At 46.3% G+C, this 16,350-nt stretch overlaps 3 protein-coding genes across 3 annotated transcripts; 1 reads left to right on the top strand and 2 right to left on the bottom strand.

Moving 5' to 3' along the window:
* The first annotated feature begins 4,034 nt into the window (after positions 1 to 4,034).
* Positions 4,035 to 6,829, top strand: LOC109735718 (pyrroline-5-carboxylate reductase). Its single transcript, XM_020294921.3, has 7 exons — positions 4,035 to 4,424; positions 4,566 to 4,614; positions 4,794 to 4,885; positions 5,424 to 5,496; positions 5,972 to 6,092; positions 6,193 to 6,298; positions 6,529 to 6,829. Exons 1-7 carry the CDS (start codon positions 4,194 to 4,196, stop codon positions 6,715 to 6,717), a joined length of 861 nt encoding a protein of 286 aa, XP_020150510.1. The 5' UTR covers positions 4,035 to 4,193; the 3' UTR covers positions 6,718 to 6,829.
* A 100-nt stretch (positions 6,830 to 6,929) lies between these two features.
* Positions 6,930 to 9,416, bottom strand: LOC109735720 (uncharacterized). Its single transcript, XM_020294922.4, has 3 exons — positions 9,080 to 9,416; positions 7,807 to 8,071; positions 6,930 to 7,371 (listed from the first exon to the last, which is right to left on the bottom strand). Exons 1-3 carry the CDS (start codon positions 9,327 to 9,329, stop codon positions 7,122 to 7,124), a joined length of 765 nt encoding a protein of 254 aa, XP_020150511.3. The 5' UTR covers positions 9,330 to 9,416; the 3' UTR covers positions 6,930 to 7,121.
* Positions 9,417 to 13,228: 3,812 nt separating this feature from the next.
* On the bottom strand, positions 13,229 to 14,464 carry LOC109735717 (probable calcium-binding protein CML10). Its single transcript, XM_020294920.4, has one exon. The coding sequence runs from the start codon at positions 14,246 to 14,248 to the stop codon at positions 13,673 to 13,675; it is 576 nt and encodes a 191-aa protein (XP_020150509.1). The 5' UTR covers positions 14,249 to 14,464; the 3' UTR covers positions 13,229 to 13,672.
* Between the last annotated feature and the right edge of the window lie 1,886 nt (positions 14,465 to 16,350).

Here is a 16,350-nt window from a genome sequence, read left to right as displayed (position 1 = left end):
ATGATCATCTGTTGCAGCAGACTATTCCCGGCTTTAAGTTTTAGTTTTGCCTCAGGCTCCATGGACTATATATGCAAGCTAGCTAGTTAATTAGTTTACATGCTCTTTGTGTTTTGGCTATATGTAGATGTTAGTCATTCTTGTGATCTTATCACATATTCCGTCTATCCCACAATATAAGACGTTTTTTCAAGCTAAGACAACTTGTAAAAACATTTCGCCCTCACAAGGTGAACTCCGGAGAGAAAGCCAAGCCATGGTGAGAAAACATGCTTCTCCCGCTCCTTGTTTTTGTCGTGATCGTGGATGTGGTGTTTTTTTGTTGGTGTTGCAGCATCCGCCTCCCGTCAGCGCATGTTCGACCACTCGACGGATTTGGCCGTGGTTGGGTGGTGGTTTATCGTCTGATTGTAGGCTCGCACGCTGGTTGGCTTCATCTGCATCTTTGGGCGGTGAGTGGATTTGGTTGTGGTCATGTGGAGGCTCGTCGCTTTGTCGTGGGCTCTTTTGCTTCCCTCGGTGTTGTCCGTAACCTCCTCGGACCCTCATCTATGGACTGGGTGGAGGCTAGTCCATCGTCGTTCGACTGGTGGCTTTATCGGTTGCTCGATGATATTCCGCCTATTCTCATGCAAGGGATTTGGCTCGAGTATTTGGTGGATCCGTCCTTGTAATGCTTGTGCTTCAGTCGTTTGTCGTCGTCTTGTAGCAAGTCGTTTAGGTTGTCTGTTGAGTCATGCCTCTTGCATTGTATCTGCCATCCTTCTTTGGCTTTGTATCATATACTTATTGAATACACATGCAACTCTGCAGCATGGTTCGAAAAATTATATCAGCATCTTCGTGAGAAAACATGTTCACGAGTTCAGCAAAAGTGATGGGGAACCAACGATACCTTGGGATGATGAAAAGTATGCACGCATGGAAGAAGCCAAGAGAGCAGTCTGTGAATGAATTTTGGCAAGGACTTCTCTCAACAGGATGGAAAGAAGCATGGGTTTTGTGGCCATTCATTGGACGAGAACACCGATGAGACAAAAATCGCAGGGTCAACGCAAATGTCGAACATCAACGGGAAGCGATCCTTGAAGGTGGTGTCACCTAGCCACCAATTTGTCCAAAAGAAACAGCTACGCCACCCTTCACCAATGGAATGGTTTGCCCCCATGTTGAAGTAGTGTTTGATAAGTTGTGAGGTGCATTAGGAGAGTTTCCCTGGCTCAAGGAAGAGAAAATATTTGAAGCACCCAGAATTAGAATTAAGAGTTTCCCTAGCTCAAGAAAGAGAAAATATCTGAAGCACCCAGAAGTAGAACTGAGAGTTTTCCTAGCTCAAGAAAGAGAAAATATCTGAAGCACCCATATACTTAGCAAACATAATTGATTTCCGTAAGCTATTTTGAACCGAATACAATTTCAAATTCATCTAGCCATGATAGATATATTCGTTAGTTTCGATTTGAGCACCCCTAGAGACACACAATCTTTACGGCGACAAATTTCTGGCCACTTAACAAGGTGATAATTCCTTTTAGGTTTCACCCTCCCCAAAGAAGCATCCCTCTCTTTATTGAATTCCCTATGGTACCATCAGGAAGTAAAGACAATCCCATCGTGCAAGAAGGAAGATTTGAGAGGCAGGCATTAGTGAGGATGGTTTTTACTTGAAGAAAAAAAATCCTCCTTGCCAAGGGTTGACACGTTTTGCAACTTTCGCCACAAGATGACCCTAGTCAGCCTTCAAAATCTTCTTATGGTAATGGGAAGCCCAAGGTACGCACCCGAAGCTCCAAGGAAGACCAAGTTATAATTGATTATGTTTCATTTAATCTAGTGATTAGTGAATGCTCTCAACTCCAATACCTACAAAAATGCTTTTTTGGGCGGGAATGTCAAACTCTTATTTGGTCGCAATATAGTCAGCTCAGCTTTGGCTAGCCCCGTCATTGGAGCATGCATGTGTACATATGAATAGTGATGCAGGTAGGGCCATTGGGGGGATTAAGAAACATTCGAGACCCTCGCCAAAAAAAAACATGTGAGAGCATCCAACCTTAGATCCCTAAGTTGTATTTCCACCATCAACACATACAATTTTCTTACATTTACATAATGGACCTTTATGAACTAAACCAGGCCAAAGATTGCCGTGGAGATTGGCAAGACCCGTGCTATTCTTGGCGACGAAATGGTTGAGATCCTTGAAATAACATTCACTTATGATCAGATTGGAGAAAGGCAGGCGAGACAAGCCACGATAAATCAAGAAGAAAGCGGGGGCATAAGAAAAGCTCAGAGGGTGAGATTCTAGACGGTCAATGGAACTGCGAAAAACGGTATAATGGAATTGCAATGCCAGCCGAAGAAAGTTTTTTCAGTTCAAATTGAGCTACAAAAGCGTCTTATATTTTGGCACAGAAGTAGTGCAAAGCAATGTTTACCGGTGCTTGCGCCGATTGGATCGCGTTTGTTTGTTTGTTTGCTTGCTTAGGAACTGCTGTCCATAGATTTTGTTGTGTGGAGCCGTCGAGCGTGTCCATCCAGTCCAATCCAAACAAACAGAAGAACAAACGTGGCGCAGATACGTGCAGCCCGAGTCCCCTCCCGAGTCGCCCCCCGCGTGGGCGGCCGGGAGGCCCCCAGATCCCGTCGGCCGGCCCTCCCCCACTCCTCCTCCTCCCTCGCCGCCGCCCAAGGGCGCGGCCAAGCGAAGCCTGGTCGTCGCCGGCGGCGGCGGGGACTCGGGCCCTCTCGCTCGCGTAGGGCTGGCGCGGGCCGGCGCCCCCGGGCCGGAGCGTGGCGGCGGGCCGGACGCCACGGCGGGTGGTGGCGGCGCCTCGGCGACTTCGCTCCCCCGCGGCAGGAGGCCTCGCGATCTGGTGCGTCGCGGTCGCTAGGGACGGCGGCGGCGTGACCGGATCGGGTCGCGGCGGCGCGGCCGGATCTATGCCCAAGCGTGGGCCTTGATCGCTGGTCTGCCGTCGGCACAGTGGCGAGTGCGACTCGTCGGCAGCTGGGCAGATCCGCCGGGATTCTACCCTTGTCTGGTCCTTGACAGCGCGGGCAACTCCGGGGGAAACCCTAGATCTCCTTGGGATCGAGCGATGACGGCGATTTTGCGTCGTAGTCCCTCTTTAGGGCATCGTTTTGGAGTTTACTCCGGTTGAAGGGACCAGCGACGTCGGTGACGCACGTCTGGTGGAGCAACTGCCGATGAAAATCGCGCCGACTACGGTCATGGCGGACGATGACGGCGTCTTTGATGTCGTTCCCTTGTCGAGGCATCGTCGTTGCAGTCTGCGTCATCAGGCTCGGGATGCTCCGGAGGAAACCCTAGATCTGGGTCTTCCGGATCGGACGATGATGGTGTTTTATCGCTTTCCCTCCTGGGGGCATTGTTTTGGAGCAAGTGATGGCTGGGGGGATGGTGGAGCGGTACTTCATCTCACACATTGATGGCGGCAGAGATCGGCGGCATGGCGTTGTGGAGGCTCGGCGTCCGATGCGCGGGGATGGACTCGCGCAGGAGGAGGTAGCTGTGTGGCGTCATGGTGACGTCGATGGCAGAGTGGCCAGACAAGGTAGAAGCCTCAATATGATCTGAAGACAGACCTGTGGAAGATGGCGGCGACGGCACACGAGTGCGTCTGACCGGATTGTGCCCCAGACCCAGTATGTGGCTCGGCTGGGGCTTCCGGCTTTTGATGTTAGGCTTAGGTGAGTGGTTTGGGTAGTGGCCCAGCTAGCACCCCTTCATCTTATGGATAGGAGTAGCAGTATATGTTGCCAAGATGGTGGATTCAGGTATATTGTTTGTAATACTTTGTAAGGTCCTCGAGAATAATCAATAAAATGGCTGTATGCATCTGCCAGATGCAGAGGCCGAGGGTCATCCTCCTTTTCTAAAAAAACGTGGCGCAGATATTTCGGTGACAAGCATGATGATGGAGGGCAGGAGCATCCATCCAAACGGCGGCCGCAGAAAGCGGCACGTTCCGCCGGCTTCGTGTCGCCCCGCGCCAGGCCGAGCCCACAGATCCAAGCGCGCAACCAGCGTCCACCTCGAGTCCTCGCCAGACCCGTGTGCCAGCCGCCAACAACTCCCTCCCCCCACCCCTGCCGCTCGCGTGCGTCCAAACAGCCTCACCACTCTCCAGCCGCCGCGCCCGCCGCCCCTCCTCCTCCTCCTCCCAATGGCGGCCGCGCCTCCCCAGCCCGCCGCGCCCCCCGCCCCCGCGAACGGCGGCGACGCGTTCCGCCTGGGCTTCGTCGGCGCGGGGAACCTGGCCGAGAGCATCGCGCGCGGCGTCGCGGCGTCGGGCGTCCTCCCGGCCTCCGCCGTCCGCACCGCGCCCCACCGCCGCCCCGAGCGCGCCGCCGCCTTCGCCTCCCTCGGCGCCACCATCCTCGCATCCAACGCCCAGGTCCGTCTCCTGCTCCTCCCCCTCCCCCTCCCCCTGTACTCGAAGCAGCCAAGCATCTCTGTCTGTCTGTCTGTCTATCACGTGTTCAAGCCTGACATACCACTCCGTATCTCACGTGATGTTTTTTCCTTCTCGTCCTAGGTTGTCGACGACAGCGATGTGATCGTCATCTCCGTCAAGCCCCAGATTGGTAAGTGCACTAGTTAGTATTATTAGCCCCAGTCAATCGCTGGTGCGTATCGCAAACGTTTGTGCTCAACATAGTGTTTGCTAGTCCCTGAAAGCAATCACTGATGCCTCAGATTTAACAATTTTGGGCTTTTGTTTTGCGTGCTTAAGAGATTATAATGCACGTATATGAAATTGCAGTGAAGCAGGTTCTGGTTGAGCTCAAGCCCTTGCTGTCTGAAGAAAAGCTTCTTGTCTCCATTGCTGCTGGCATCAAGATGAAAGATTTGCAGGTCAGTCAGTCAGTCCGCATTCAGGGTTTACTCAGCTTTCCGTTGTTAACTGGTGATTCAGGGTATTCACTGCATGATATAATTTCTAGCTATATTCCAATCGAGAAGAAGCCAACTGATGCCATGTTTCTGTATATGGGTTGAGCTGGACATGAAACATCTCGCTTCACGCGAGCTCCTTTTTTTTCTGTCTTTACATTTATTTGCAGTATTAAATCCTGATCTTGATTTTGCGGCCTTTGCTGAACCTGGCAACCAATATTGGAACTTTTTTGAAGTACAACTTACCAAGCCGATACTCCATTTATATAATTTGCGGAGCTATGAGTAGATTTGTAAAGTTCACCTTACCATGTACTCCATTTGCCAAAATAAAAGCAGCTACCAGAACTAGACGTTTGTAAAATTACCCTCCATACAAGTACCAAAGTTGAGCCATGCACTTTTTTGCCTAACTAAGAATAAGACTACCACTTGAGTTACTCAACATAGTATGACTGTTTTTGTCTTATGGTTTTTTTTGCTCTTTTGATCCCAGGATTGGTCTGGTCAGCGCAGAATTATTAGAGTAATGCCAAACACCCCCTCTGCTGTCGGACAAGCAGCATCAGGTAAACATATGCAGATCTGTCTCCTGTAAACTTACTTCTTGTCTTTTAATCTATCAACTACACACATAATGCTGATATTGTGAAGCTATCAGTTGACCGAATTGTGTGGTGATCTCCCTTTAGTGATACCTTGAGAAAAAAGTCAACTCTAATTTCTTTTCTATTTCTAGTGTCTCTAATGAAATAACAAGGTTTACCTAATTGAAATGTCAAGGATTCGACTTTTAAAATCTTCAAAATACGGTCTGCTTTATTGATTCATTATTACCTACATATGTAAATTTGAATTTGAAACGTGCAACACATTATCTACTTTGGTTTTTCCAGTAAAATGACTACCATTCTGTGATGTTATGAATCTCTATTATAAGTAGAAATTTTGTTGCTGGTGGAATTACTAAATGGAGGTTGTATCACTAGAAACATGCCATTTTTCACACATATGTTTCTTGCTGATGTTGTTTCATGTGCTTAGTGATGTGTCTGGGAGAGACGGCTACCGAGAATGATGAAAACCGTGTCAAAAGCTTATTTAGTGCCATTGGAAAAGTTTGGACAGCTGAAGAAAAATATTTTGATGCGGTTACTGGCTTGAGGTATGTCACATATTCTATATGAAACTATAAGGAAGCAATGCCAAGAGTAGGCCGTGATTGGCTCAAGAGTTAACATGCATTTCCATCTATTTGAATACAGTGGTAGTGGTCCGGCCTACATTTTCTTGGCAATAGAGGCCATGGCTGATGGTGGAGTTGCTGCTGGGCTTCCTCGGGATCTTGCTCTTGGTCTTGCAGCTCAGACAGTACGTATCCATTCCATATTCTGTTATTTTACATAGTCCGTTGGACATTATCTTGCATAGTTATTAAGCTGGGATGTGCATAGTTCCTTTGCACATTATGATTAATTTGCATTCTACCATATCAACAATTATGATATTCTGATCTCAAGTTTGCAGTATCCTGTTTTTGTCATTTGTTGATCTTCTACATGTTCTCATTACCTCTTTTTGTCATATGATCTGCTATTTAGGTGCTAGGTGCTGCAACCATGGTTAGCGAGACGGGTAAACATCCCGGGCAGCTGAAGGATCAGGTCACTTCCCCTGCAGGAACTACCATAGCTGGTGTTCATGAGCTCGAGAAGGGTTCGTTTCGCGGCACACTGATAAATGCCGTCGTTGCTGCCACAACAAGATGCCGAGAGCTCTCGAAAAATTAGTCTTCTTATAATCCTGGTAGCCATTGTTAGTTTTGCTACAATTCCGCAATAAAATGGTGTAGACATGATTTATGACATCTTAATCTCAGACTCCAAACAGGTTCTCGACATATTTTCCTGGTCTAGCTGTGTGATGTTACAAAAAATTGGCATGCATTAACCTGTGCTTGCATACACAGAAACCAAGCACTTATCTGAAACTCAAGACAACGTCAAATCACATCATTTTTGTATGTCCAATCTGTCATCCATTTGGTATTGTCTCTACAAATATGTCATACACGCCCACAATTTGAGACACTACCTTATTATGAACAAAGTTTCCACAACAATCCGGTATGCATCGCCATTTGCTATGACATATGTACACAGAGAACTTACAAGCCTTCAACAGCACCACAATGTCACATGTAATTGCGAGAATTCCAGCGATCTTCAGGAGACCATTTGTCTTCATACCTACCAAGTGAGTACCCCGCAGCAGGTATATCAGCGAGATGCAGAGGATCAGGTTCTATACCATAGTCTGTCAATGGTCGGTGCTCAAGGATCTTGTCATGTTCAGTAACAAAATCTGGAATCTCAACTTCACCCTTTTTGATGTCCCCCCATAGATACTCCAGCCGACTAACATACTTGATTTTCCAATACAACCTGCAATGGACAACCAATAAAAATGAGTTAGTATACACCGAAAGGCTAGTGGTACACAACATAAATGGTACTATAAAGTAGCAATATTGTATGTTCCATCAATATCTAGTCAAGTACACAAGACTGAACCGTAACAAATCAACAAATGAATGAGTTGATGGTCTCTGCAATTTGCTTGTCACAAGTATAGATTACTTCTTACGATTCATGAATGGCATAACACAACCCTGGAAGCCCATTCGGCAAAATTATTCACAATCCAGAGAAGGTAAATAAAAACCATAATGCTTGTAGACAATTATTTACTAGTTTCCTTATGTTGTTGGAAGCAAGCTCCTTGTAAAATGGCATGCAAGTTTTCTGGCTATCATTATAAAACAACTCGACATATTTGAGCATTTTTAATGATCAAGAAATGTATGAGAGAAAACTGACCCTCCGCTTAAGAAGAGCCTGCCTAGTGTGGCCATGGCGAGCCAGGAATAAAGCCCAGGATGCAGGAAGTAGAATATTTGCAGCCTTTCCTTGTATTCAGCTGGAAGTTCTTCATAAATCCCCCTCAAGATTGTCATTCCAGGATTGTTATCATCAGATTGTACAGTGGTGTGTACGTACAAGATGCAGAACGGACCCTCTGGCAACTCGGTGCGGAGCTTGTGAAACACATACCTCTTCAGACGTCCACCATCTATAACAGGAGCTGGAATACAAAAATAAAATGCCATCTGAGTGTTACAGGGAGCGGTAGAAACTAATACTCCCTCCGTTCAAAAATAAGGGTCATGATTTTAGTTCAAATTTGAACTAAAACCACGACGCTTATTTTGGAACGGAGAGAGTATCATATTAGCGGCAAAGCTTGTAGCATCAGAACATCAAGTGCCTGTAGAAGTTGTGAACCTCCCTTGTGTCAAATGGTGATCGTGTCTGTGAGGTGATTTTGAGAAATAATGCAAGGTTATCCAACAGGATGTTAAGCCAATATGACATGGAAAGGAACCATCCACTACTAGCAAAGAAACTACATATAAATTGGCATGTAAGTTCCCTTATAAAATGGTATGATCGAGTCTGCCAACAGATTTTGAGAAATAATAGTACTCCCTCTGTTCCTAAATAAGTACAAGTCTTTTTAGAGAGTTCAATATGAAGTACATACGGATGTATATAGACATACTTTAGAGTGTAAATTCACTCATTTTGCTTTGTATGTAGTCCGCATTGGAATCTCTAAAAAGACTTATATTTAGGAACCAAGGGAGTAATATAACATCTTTTATTAGATCACTACTTTTTATTACTAGTTTACAAAAGGGGGTACTAATTTGCAGTACTGAATCTGTTATCAAACCAGAAACTAGATCAACAGGGGATGGTACCACTAGCAAAGAAGCCACATACAAAGCAGATAACTATCGAAATGAACAATCATGAACCGTGCCTCTCCAAAATCCAGAATTTTCAATTTTTGACAACCGGTCACAATAGAATTGCTAATTTGCTCGAGACATAAATATGCTGAAATCCTAAGTATATCATGCATTTATCACTCCATACCAACTCCAGGAATGCAGCTACGAGCTAACAGCAAAGAATTCATCGAACGACTCGCGCCAAACCCTAGACGCGCACCAGCAATCCCCAAATACCACCCGATAAATCCCAGGATGAGGAGAGGACGGGAAGTAACGGGAGGGGTTTGGCGCACCGGGGAAGAACTTGCCGACGACCCGGACGACGGGCCGGCCGGATCTGTCCGCGCCCTGCACGCGGACCACCTGGAGCTCCTCGAGGTCGGAGAAGTCGTCGCCGAGGTCGGGGGCGCAGTCGTGCCACTCCTCGCGGTCGGCGGGGGAGGCGAGGAGCGCCGCGCCGGCGTCCACCGCGAAGTCGGAGCCTATCACCATCACGGAGAAGTCGCTCCCGCCGCCGCCGCCCGAGCCCAATGCGAGCGCCATGGCAGCCGCCCCTCCTGCTCCACAGTCCCGAGAGTCCGGTCCAGGTATGTGGTGCGGAGTAAAAAAAAAAGTCGAGCAACTTTTTTGAGGGTTTTTTTAGGCAAATGTGGTGCGGAACATGTGCACGAGGCCACACATAGGGATGGAATTCAAGTCGGCTCGACTCGTTAGAGCTGGTTAATAAGATATGTTTGTAGACACATACTTTTCATCACAAATCACAACAACAATGTACAGTGAAGGAACACTTGGTGCACTCCATAAATGACAATATAAAACAGTATTGGGAGTGACCTTATTGTCCTTTGTCGGAACTTTATTCAGGACATGACAAGATGTTAATATAGCCTCCCTCCACCATGCCTTGAATAAATTCGATGTATCTAACATGGTGTTAACCACGTATTTGTCGGTGGTGGCAGATTCTATTCGGCGATGTAGGCGCTCGTTCTTACTGTTTCTTCACTCACATTAGCCAACGGAGGCAGACCACACACTGACAACTTATTTCCTTTGTCTTTTATAGTTTGGCTAGGCGATTTTTTTTCTTTTTCGTTGTGAGTTTTTCTGGACCAGTTTTTTGTTTCTCTTTCTTCCTTTTTCTGTTTTTTTCTTTCATCTTTTTCTTTTTTTCTTTACCTTTTATGCACCAAATTTTTCAAATTTGATGAACTTTCTTTTTCAAAATCGATTAGCTTTCTTTTTCAAAATAGAGTATTTTTTTCCAAATTCGATGATTTTTTTCCAAATTCAAGAATATTTTCTAAAAATCAATGAACTATCTTTTCCAAATCTGTGAACTTTTTTCAAATTCAGTAAACTTTTTCTGAATGGACGGACTTTTTTTCAAAACCAGTGAACTTTTATCAAAATCTGTGAATTTTTTTCAAATTCAATGAAATTTTTTCAAATTCGGCAAACTTTTTTCTGAAATAGATGAACTGTTTTTCAAAACCAGAGAAGTTTTTTCAAATACGACGAACTTTTCTTCAACTTTTGTGAATTTTATTCCAAAGCGTGAACTTTTTCAAAATTTAATGAACTTTTTTCAGAGCAAAATTAACCTTTTTCAAATTATGTTCAAATAACTCAAAAATCTTTGCGACGCGCCTATATTGGTTCTAAAAGAGTTTGTGTTGCTATTAATCACTACTGTTCACAAGCTCTAGTGGTTAGCTAAGCAAATCCAGGGATGCGTCGGTGCGACTTTGAATCTGCACACACACACTTTTTGCAAGTGATTTTTTCGTGCAATATAACACAGTGCACTGTGCGTAATTGGGCTGGCCCACTATGCGCTGCATTGGCTTCTCTGGTGCTGAGGGCGTTAAATAGGATCACCCATCGACGACGGCAACACACAACTAGCCCACAGAAATTTTATGGGCTGGCTTAGGCCCAAGTAATGCCTAAATCCCCCCTTGGTATATTTATGTGACTCCCAGCACAGGCGTTATGTCTCGCTTATCGCGAGAGATACAAAATCACTCATTAAGGAGTACTCTTTGATAAGATCAGTCTCATCTTCCTAGGTTGTGAACAGTGCCACACTGCATGTCGCAACCTGAGAGTTTTCCCATTTTTTGTAGATTCGTTTATTCAAAATGTTTTATCACTCAGACCACGCGTTCCAAATCTCGAACAATTTTCACCATTGTATTCCTCGCGACGAGATCTTCAAAAGTAGATGCCATGTTGATAGGTTTTGATGATCTTCTTTTTCACAAAAAAAGTACGAAAAAGCTGAACCGGATGCACGTTTTTTCCCTTTCACAAAGGGGAAAACACGTTTTTTTTTGCCCTTTCAAAGAGGCACCTCTCACGGAAGCAAATTCATGCCTCTCGCAAAAGGAAAAAAAAACGTGTTTTTCCCTTTCCTGAGAGGCACGGTTCGCGGAAGCAAATATGTGCCTCCACGAGAAGTAAACCCGTGCCTCTCGCGGAAAAAAATACATGTTTTTCCTTTTTCGAGAGTCAAGGTCGTGCCTCCACGAGAATTAAATCCGTGTCTCTTGCGAAAGGAAAAAATATTTTTTTTTTGTCGTGCCTCTCGTGTAAGCAAATCCGTGCCTCCACGAGAAGTAAATTCGTGCCTCTCGCGGAAGAGAAGAAAACGTGTTTTTTTCTTTCTGCAAAACCACGGTCGTGCCTCTCTTATAAGCAAATCCGTGTCTCCACGAAAAGTAAGTCCGTGCCTCTCGTGATGCATTTTTTTGGGAGTCACGACCATGTCTCTCGCATACGCAAATCTGTGCCTGCACAAGAAGTAAATTTGTGCCTCTCGGGAAGAAAACATGTTTATTCTCGCAAAATTTTGTTTTTTCCAAAAACAAAATGGCAGAAATCCAGGGGAAAACCGAGAAGCCGAAAAAATAATCTAAAAGCCAAAAAGGCGTATAGAAAATAAAATAAAATTCAAAGGGAACACCCAGAGTGTGACACACGTGGCGACGGTTCAGACTGGGCCAAGTGACGCACTACCAGCCGACCCCAAGTGACCCTTGGGAGGGCTCTCGAAGGAGTACCCGTTAATTAGTTGCTCCCCGAGAGGTAAGGTGGGATCTTTTTTTTTAGGGGAAGGTAGGGCAGGACCTATTCTCGGGACCTCCTATTCAGCAAGTTCAGAACCGCGTAATCAAGCTGGCGCTCATTGCAGCGCCCTGGTGGGCCTGCCCGCGAACACGCAACAACAGTGAAAAAATACTAGCAAGAATTGTTGCTCCGTGGATTCGAACTCACACCACTGCATTGCTGCATGAGCCTCGCTAACCACTAGACTCAGCAAAATATGACTGATCATAGTACCGCGAGATGTTTAAGGACAATAGTAGCAGTGCTGGCCAAAATTTAGAAGTTCACAGATTAAAAAAAAGTTTATGAATTTGTTTCAAAAGTAAAAGGTTCAGGTATTAATAAAAGCTCACGAAAATTGAAAAAAGTTCACTAATTCGAGAAAAAAATTCATAAATTTGAAAAAGTTCATGGAATTTGAAAAGGTCCACTAATTTCAGAAATGTTAACGAATTTTAAAAAGTTCATGAGTTTGAAAAAAGTTCACGGATCAAAAAAGTTCACGCAATTCAAAATAGTTCAAGAAAATTGAAAATAGTTCATCAATTTTCATAAAAGTTCATGAATTTTGAAAAACGTTCATTGATTTTGATAAAAGTTCATCGAATTAGAAAAGGGTTCATCGAATTTGAAAAAAATTCAATGATTTTGAAAATCCGGTGATTCACAGAATTATAAAAAAGAAAAAGGGAAAAGTAGAGAAAAACTAAAGGAAAAACAAAACGAAAAAGGTAAATGAAAAAAATAAAAAATAAATAGGGAAAAGAATAAGAAAACAAAAGAACAAAGCAGGGAAGAAGATCTATGTTATCGTAGGGGTGACGTCGGTGGGGTGGTTTGCAAAAAACACATTAACAGGCGTCTGCAGCGCCAGATAGGATTCACCCCTATTCTCACCGATTGCGAGCAATAGGCGTGCGCACTTTTGGCCGGCCCAAATCGGGTTCCATCGGGATAGGCTTTCTATGCACTATTTTCTTTATTTCCGTGTTTTTTTTAACAATTCTCTTAGGCTTTCTTTTTTTATATTACTTTCCAGTTATTTATTTATTTATTTATTTATTTTTATGTTTGTTTTCATTGTTTCTTCTTTCTTCATTAGGCTTTTGGGTTTTTATATTGCACGTCTACATGTTCAATACACGTTATATTTTTTTATTAATACATAACATTTTCTTGATACTCATTCAACAATTTTGAAATACATGTTTTTAAACATTTTTTCACATAGAGTACATGCTAATTTTTTTCAAAGATACATCAAAAATTATATTAAACGAATATTTGACATGATTTTTTAAACTACAAGAACATTTATTAACACTGTATAAAAAAACAACGAACTTTTTTTTTCTTCAAAATTTCACAACCAACTTTTGGAATGGTACTGTACATTTTATTTTTCTAAACTAAACCAATATTTGTTGAACGGTATCCCGCTACTCTCATGAACAAGTATTACATCACTAAACATCTTCCTTTGTTTGCGACGACCTTCACTTGAAGCGTCGCCGGGTCCGTCACGTAGTGATGAAAAACACGACTCCATGACCCCTGAGAGATGCCGTCCGCGTGCACTCCGGCATGTCGCAGCAGTGCGTGCCCTTCAGCTCGACCTTCGCAATTCTTCCGGAGGCACCACCATGGCCAATGGGGTTCGCTTTGGGATAGCGATGTTCGGCTCAGCTTGGAGACTGGTGAGTGGCCAAACCGTAGCTCTTCTCATGTATGTACAGCTTTCTTCGTTGCCGCCGGTCGGATGGATGGATGGATCAGGCCATCTTGGCGGCGAAGCCGGAGGCCATCATGACCTTGAACTCGTCGAAGGAGATGAGGCCGTCGCCGTTCTTGTCCACGCCCTCGATCATGCGGCGGCACTGCTGGACCGTGGCCTTCTCGCCGAGGACGTGGAGCACGCGCGCCAGCTCCGCGGCGGAGATGTCGCCGCTGCCGTCCGCGTCGAACACCTTGAAGGCGAGCCGCAGGTCCTCCTCGTCGTCGCCGGGCGCGGTGGCGTTGAGCGCCGCGAACTCCTCCAGGCTGATGAAGCCGTCGCCGTCCGCGTCCGCCTCGGCCATCATGCGGGTCAGCTCGTCCTCGGTGGCCGCGTGGCCCAGGCTCTCGAAGAGGGCGGCCAGCTCCGGCCGCGAGATCCGGCCGTCGCCGTTGGCGTCGAACTTGCGGAACACCCGCTCCATCTCCTCCTCCGCCGACCGCGCCGGGGACCCCGCGCCCGACGCCGGCCGGTTCTCCTCCCGCTCCTCCTGGGGAGGCGGCGGCGGGGAGGCGGAGCGCGACTTGGAGGAGGAGCGGCGGCGGAACAGGGCCGGCATCTTGATCTTGCCCATCGCCGACGACGTCTACTTAGCGGCGCTAGCAACGAGGAAACTCTTCTTGGCTTTGGTTCCGCTCGATTCGATTCGATGGCTTGCTCTGCGGTGGTTGCAGGTTCGTTACAGAGGGGGACGTCGGGCATTTATAGATAGATGGAGGAGGAGGCAGCCACCATTGGAGGAGATTCGGAGGCGAGGAAGGAGCGGAGGAAGGTGTGCGACTAGACTCCGACTCTGGCTAGCTGTGCGTGGGCGTGGGCCGCGCTGGAGGTTGCGCGTGGTCTCTGACGGTGGGCCCGTCATGGATAGTGAGAGGGGAGGCCCGGTCCCGCACGCGTCGATTACATCGCGGATTACCGGATTAAGCCAACGGCCGTGATGACCGTGTCCACGACTAATCCCCTTCTTGTGTTGTGGAATTCTTTTTGGATCCGCACGAGCAACTTAACTCCGGCGAAAGTTTCAAAGAGAGAAAAAAACTGACTCCGGCGAATGTTGGTCCTCGTCTCGACCCATGACCGGCGAGAACGCTCGGTCCATGGCCGATAGTCTGCCACGCTTCATTTGTGTTTCGGTACGTAGCCAATAGTTCGCCACGCTTAATTGCTGGCAATCCACAAACTTGATGGATAAATTAGTCAACACAAGTGCGGCAACATTTGAGAAAAATGTGAGGGTAGTATGTCAATAATATTCCTTAAGAAACATGTTAGAGCATCGGCAGCCGCATACGCCAAATCCGACCCCACAAACGTTCGCGGATGCGTCTAGGCGCGTCTGCGGACCGTAACCGGTCTCGCCTCAAATTTTTTCTATCCACAACCCGGATACCTTAATTATTAATCCTCAAATCCATACAATTCTCTTTTTAATGAACAGACATATCTCATGTTGGTTACTCAACAGAAAATCTAACACACTTGTCGAAAAGTTTAGCTAAGAAATGAACATGTTGTTACGCTTCTCGCTCGGACATTCCATTTATCCGTTTGGTTTGGCCAACTATATTGATTTATCTTCAGTGGGAAATGTGCTTTGCAATGGGTTTAATCTTGCGGTGTCCTCACCCAGTGACAGAAGGGGTAGCGAGGCATGTATTGCATTGTTGCCATTAAGGATAAAACGACGGGGTTTTATTCATATTGCTTGCGTTTAGTTTGTCTACATCATGTGGCCTCCGCCGCTCTCTGCCGGGCACAGCGAGGCGCCCTTGCCTCCGATTGCGGTGGCGCGGGCGACACATGCTTGGTAGTGCGTGCACGAGCACCCGTCGCCGGCCCGGGGTGGGGGGGAGCAGCTTCCGAAGGGGACGGCCACGAAGCGCGACAAGTTAGGGCCGAATGAGACGAGTCGACATGGTCGACCGCACAGCTTGCCCGCTGGACCACCGGGGATAGCGCGGTGCTCGAGCTTCTGTCGTTGTCCAGCCGCGATCGAGGATGGGCAATGCAGAGCACGAGCTCGTCGTCTTCTAGGGCTTCGCTTCCAGAGTCCTCATTCAAGAGCCCATCCTAGTCGATGGAGCCAGATTCACTGCTGTAGCCGGGCATGCTGGAGGGAGGGGAGAAAATGGGCAGTGGAATTGGAGCCATCGATATTCGCGAAGGGTGGACTATTAGGCTTTGGTCCGGGGTGGGGTGGGCTAGAGAGGACCGGATCCGATATGGCGGTCGCGTCCGGACTACACCGCATATGGCCTAGGTATGGGGGGTGCCGGACGGCTTGGACGTATAGGGACGGTGTGAGGGGTCCGGTTGAGTGGCAAAATCGTGATTGGGTAGTGACCAAAAACATGTTCAAAAATTATACCAGTGGATTCACATGTGGGACGTGGCATATACTCGCTCTGTCCCATAATGTAAGGCGTTGTTGAAACTACGTCAATGTCGGAAAACGTATTACATTAAATGACAGAGCGAGTACCTCATATTTTGTTCGTCAAGTTAAGATATCTTTTCTAAATTTCCCGCAAAAAAAGTGTTCATTTGTAAATATGTACGTAGCTTATCTGAACGGATGTAGTGTTTTTTCAAAAAAAGAAAATTGCAGTGGGCGGCGGTCAGGAGCAGTACTTGTGTCCAATAAAACACCTAGAAATCACACAAACGGTGTGACTT

This window comes from Aegilops tauschii, chromosome 3 (assembly GCF_002575655.3).
Source record: "Aegilops tauschii subsp. strangulata cultivar AL8/78 chromosome 3, Aet v6.0, whole genome shotgun sequence".
NCBI classification, from domain to species: Eukaryota; Viridiplantae; Streptophyta; class Magnoliopsida; order Poales; family Poaceae; genus Aegilops; species Aegilops tauschii.
This window is presented reverse-complemented; position numbering and strand designations above follow the sequence as displayed.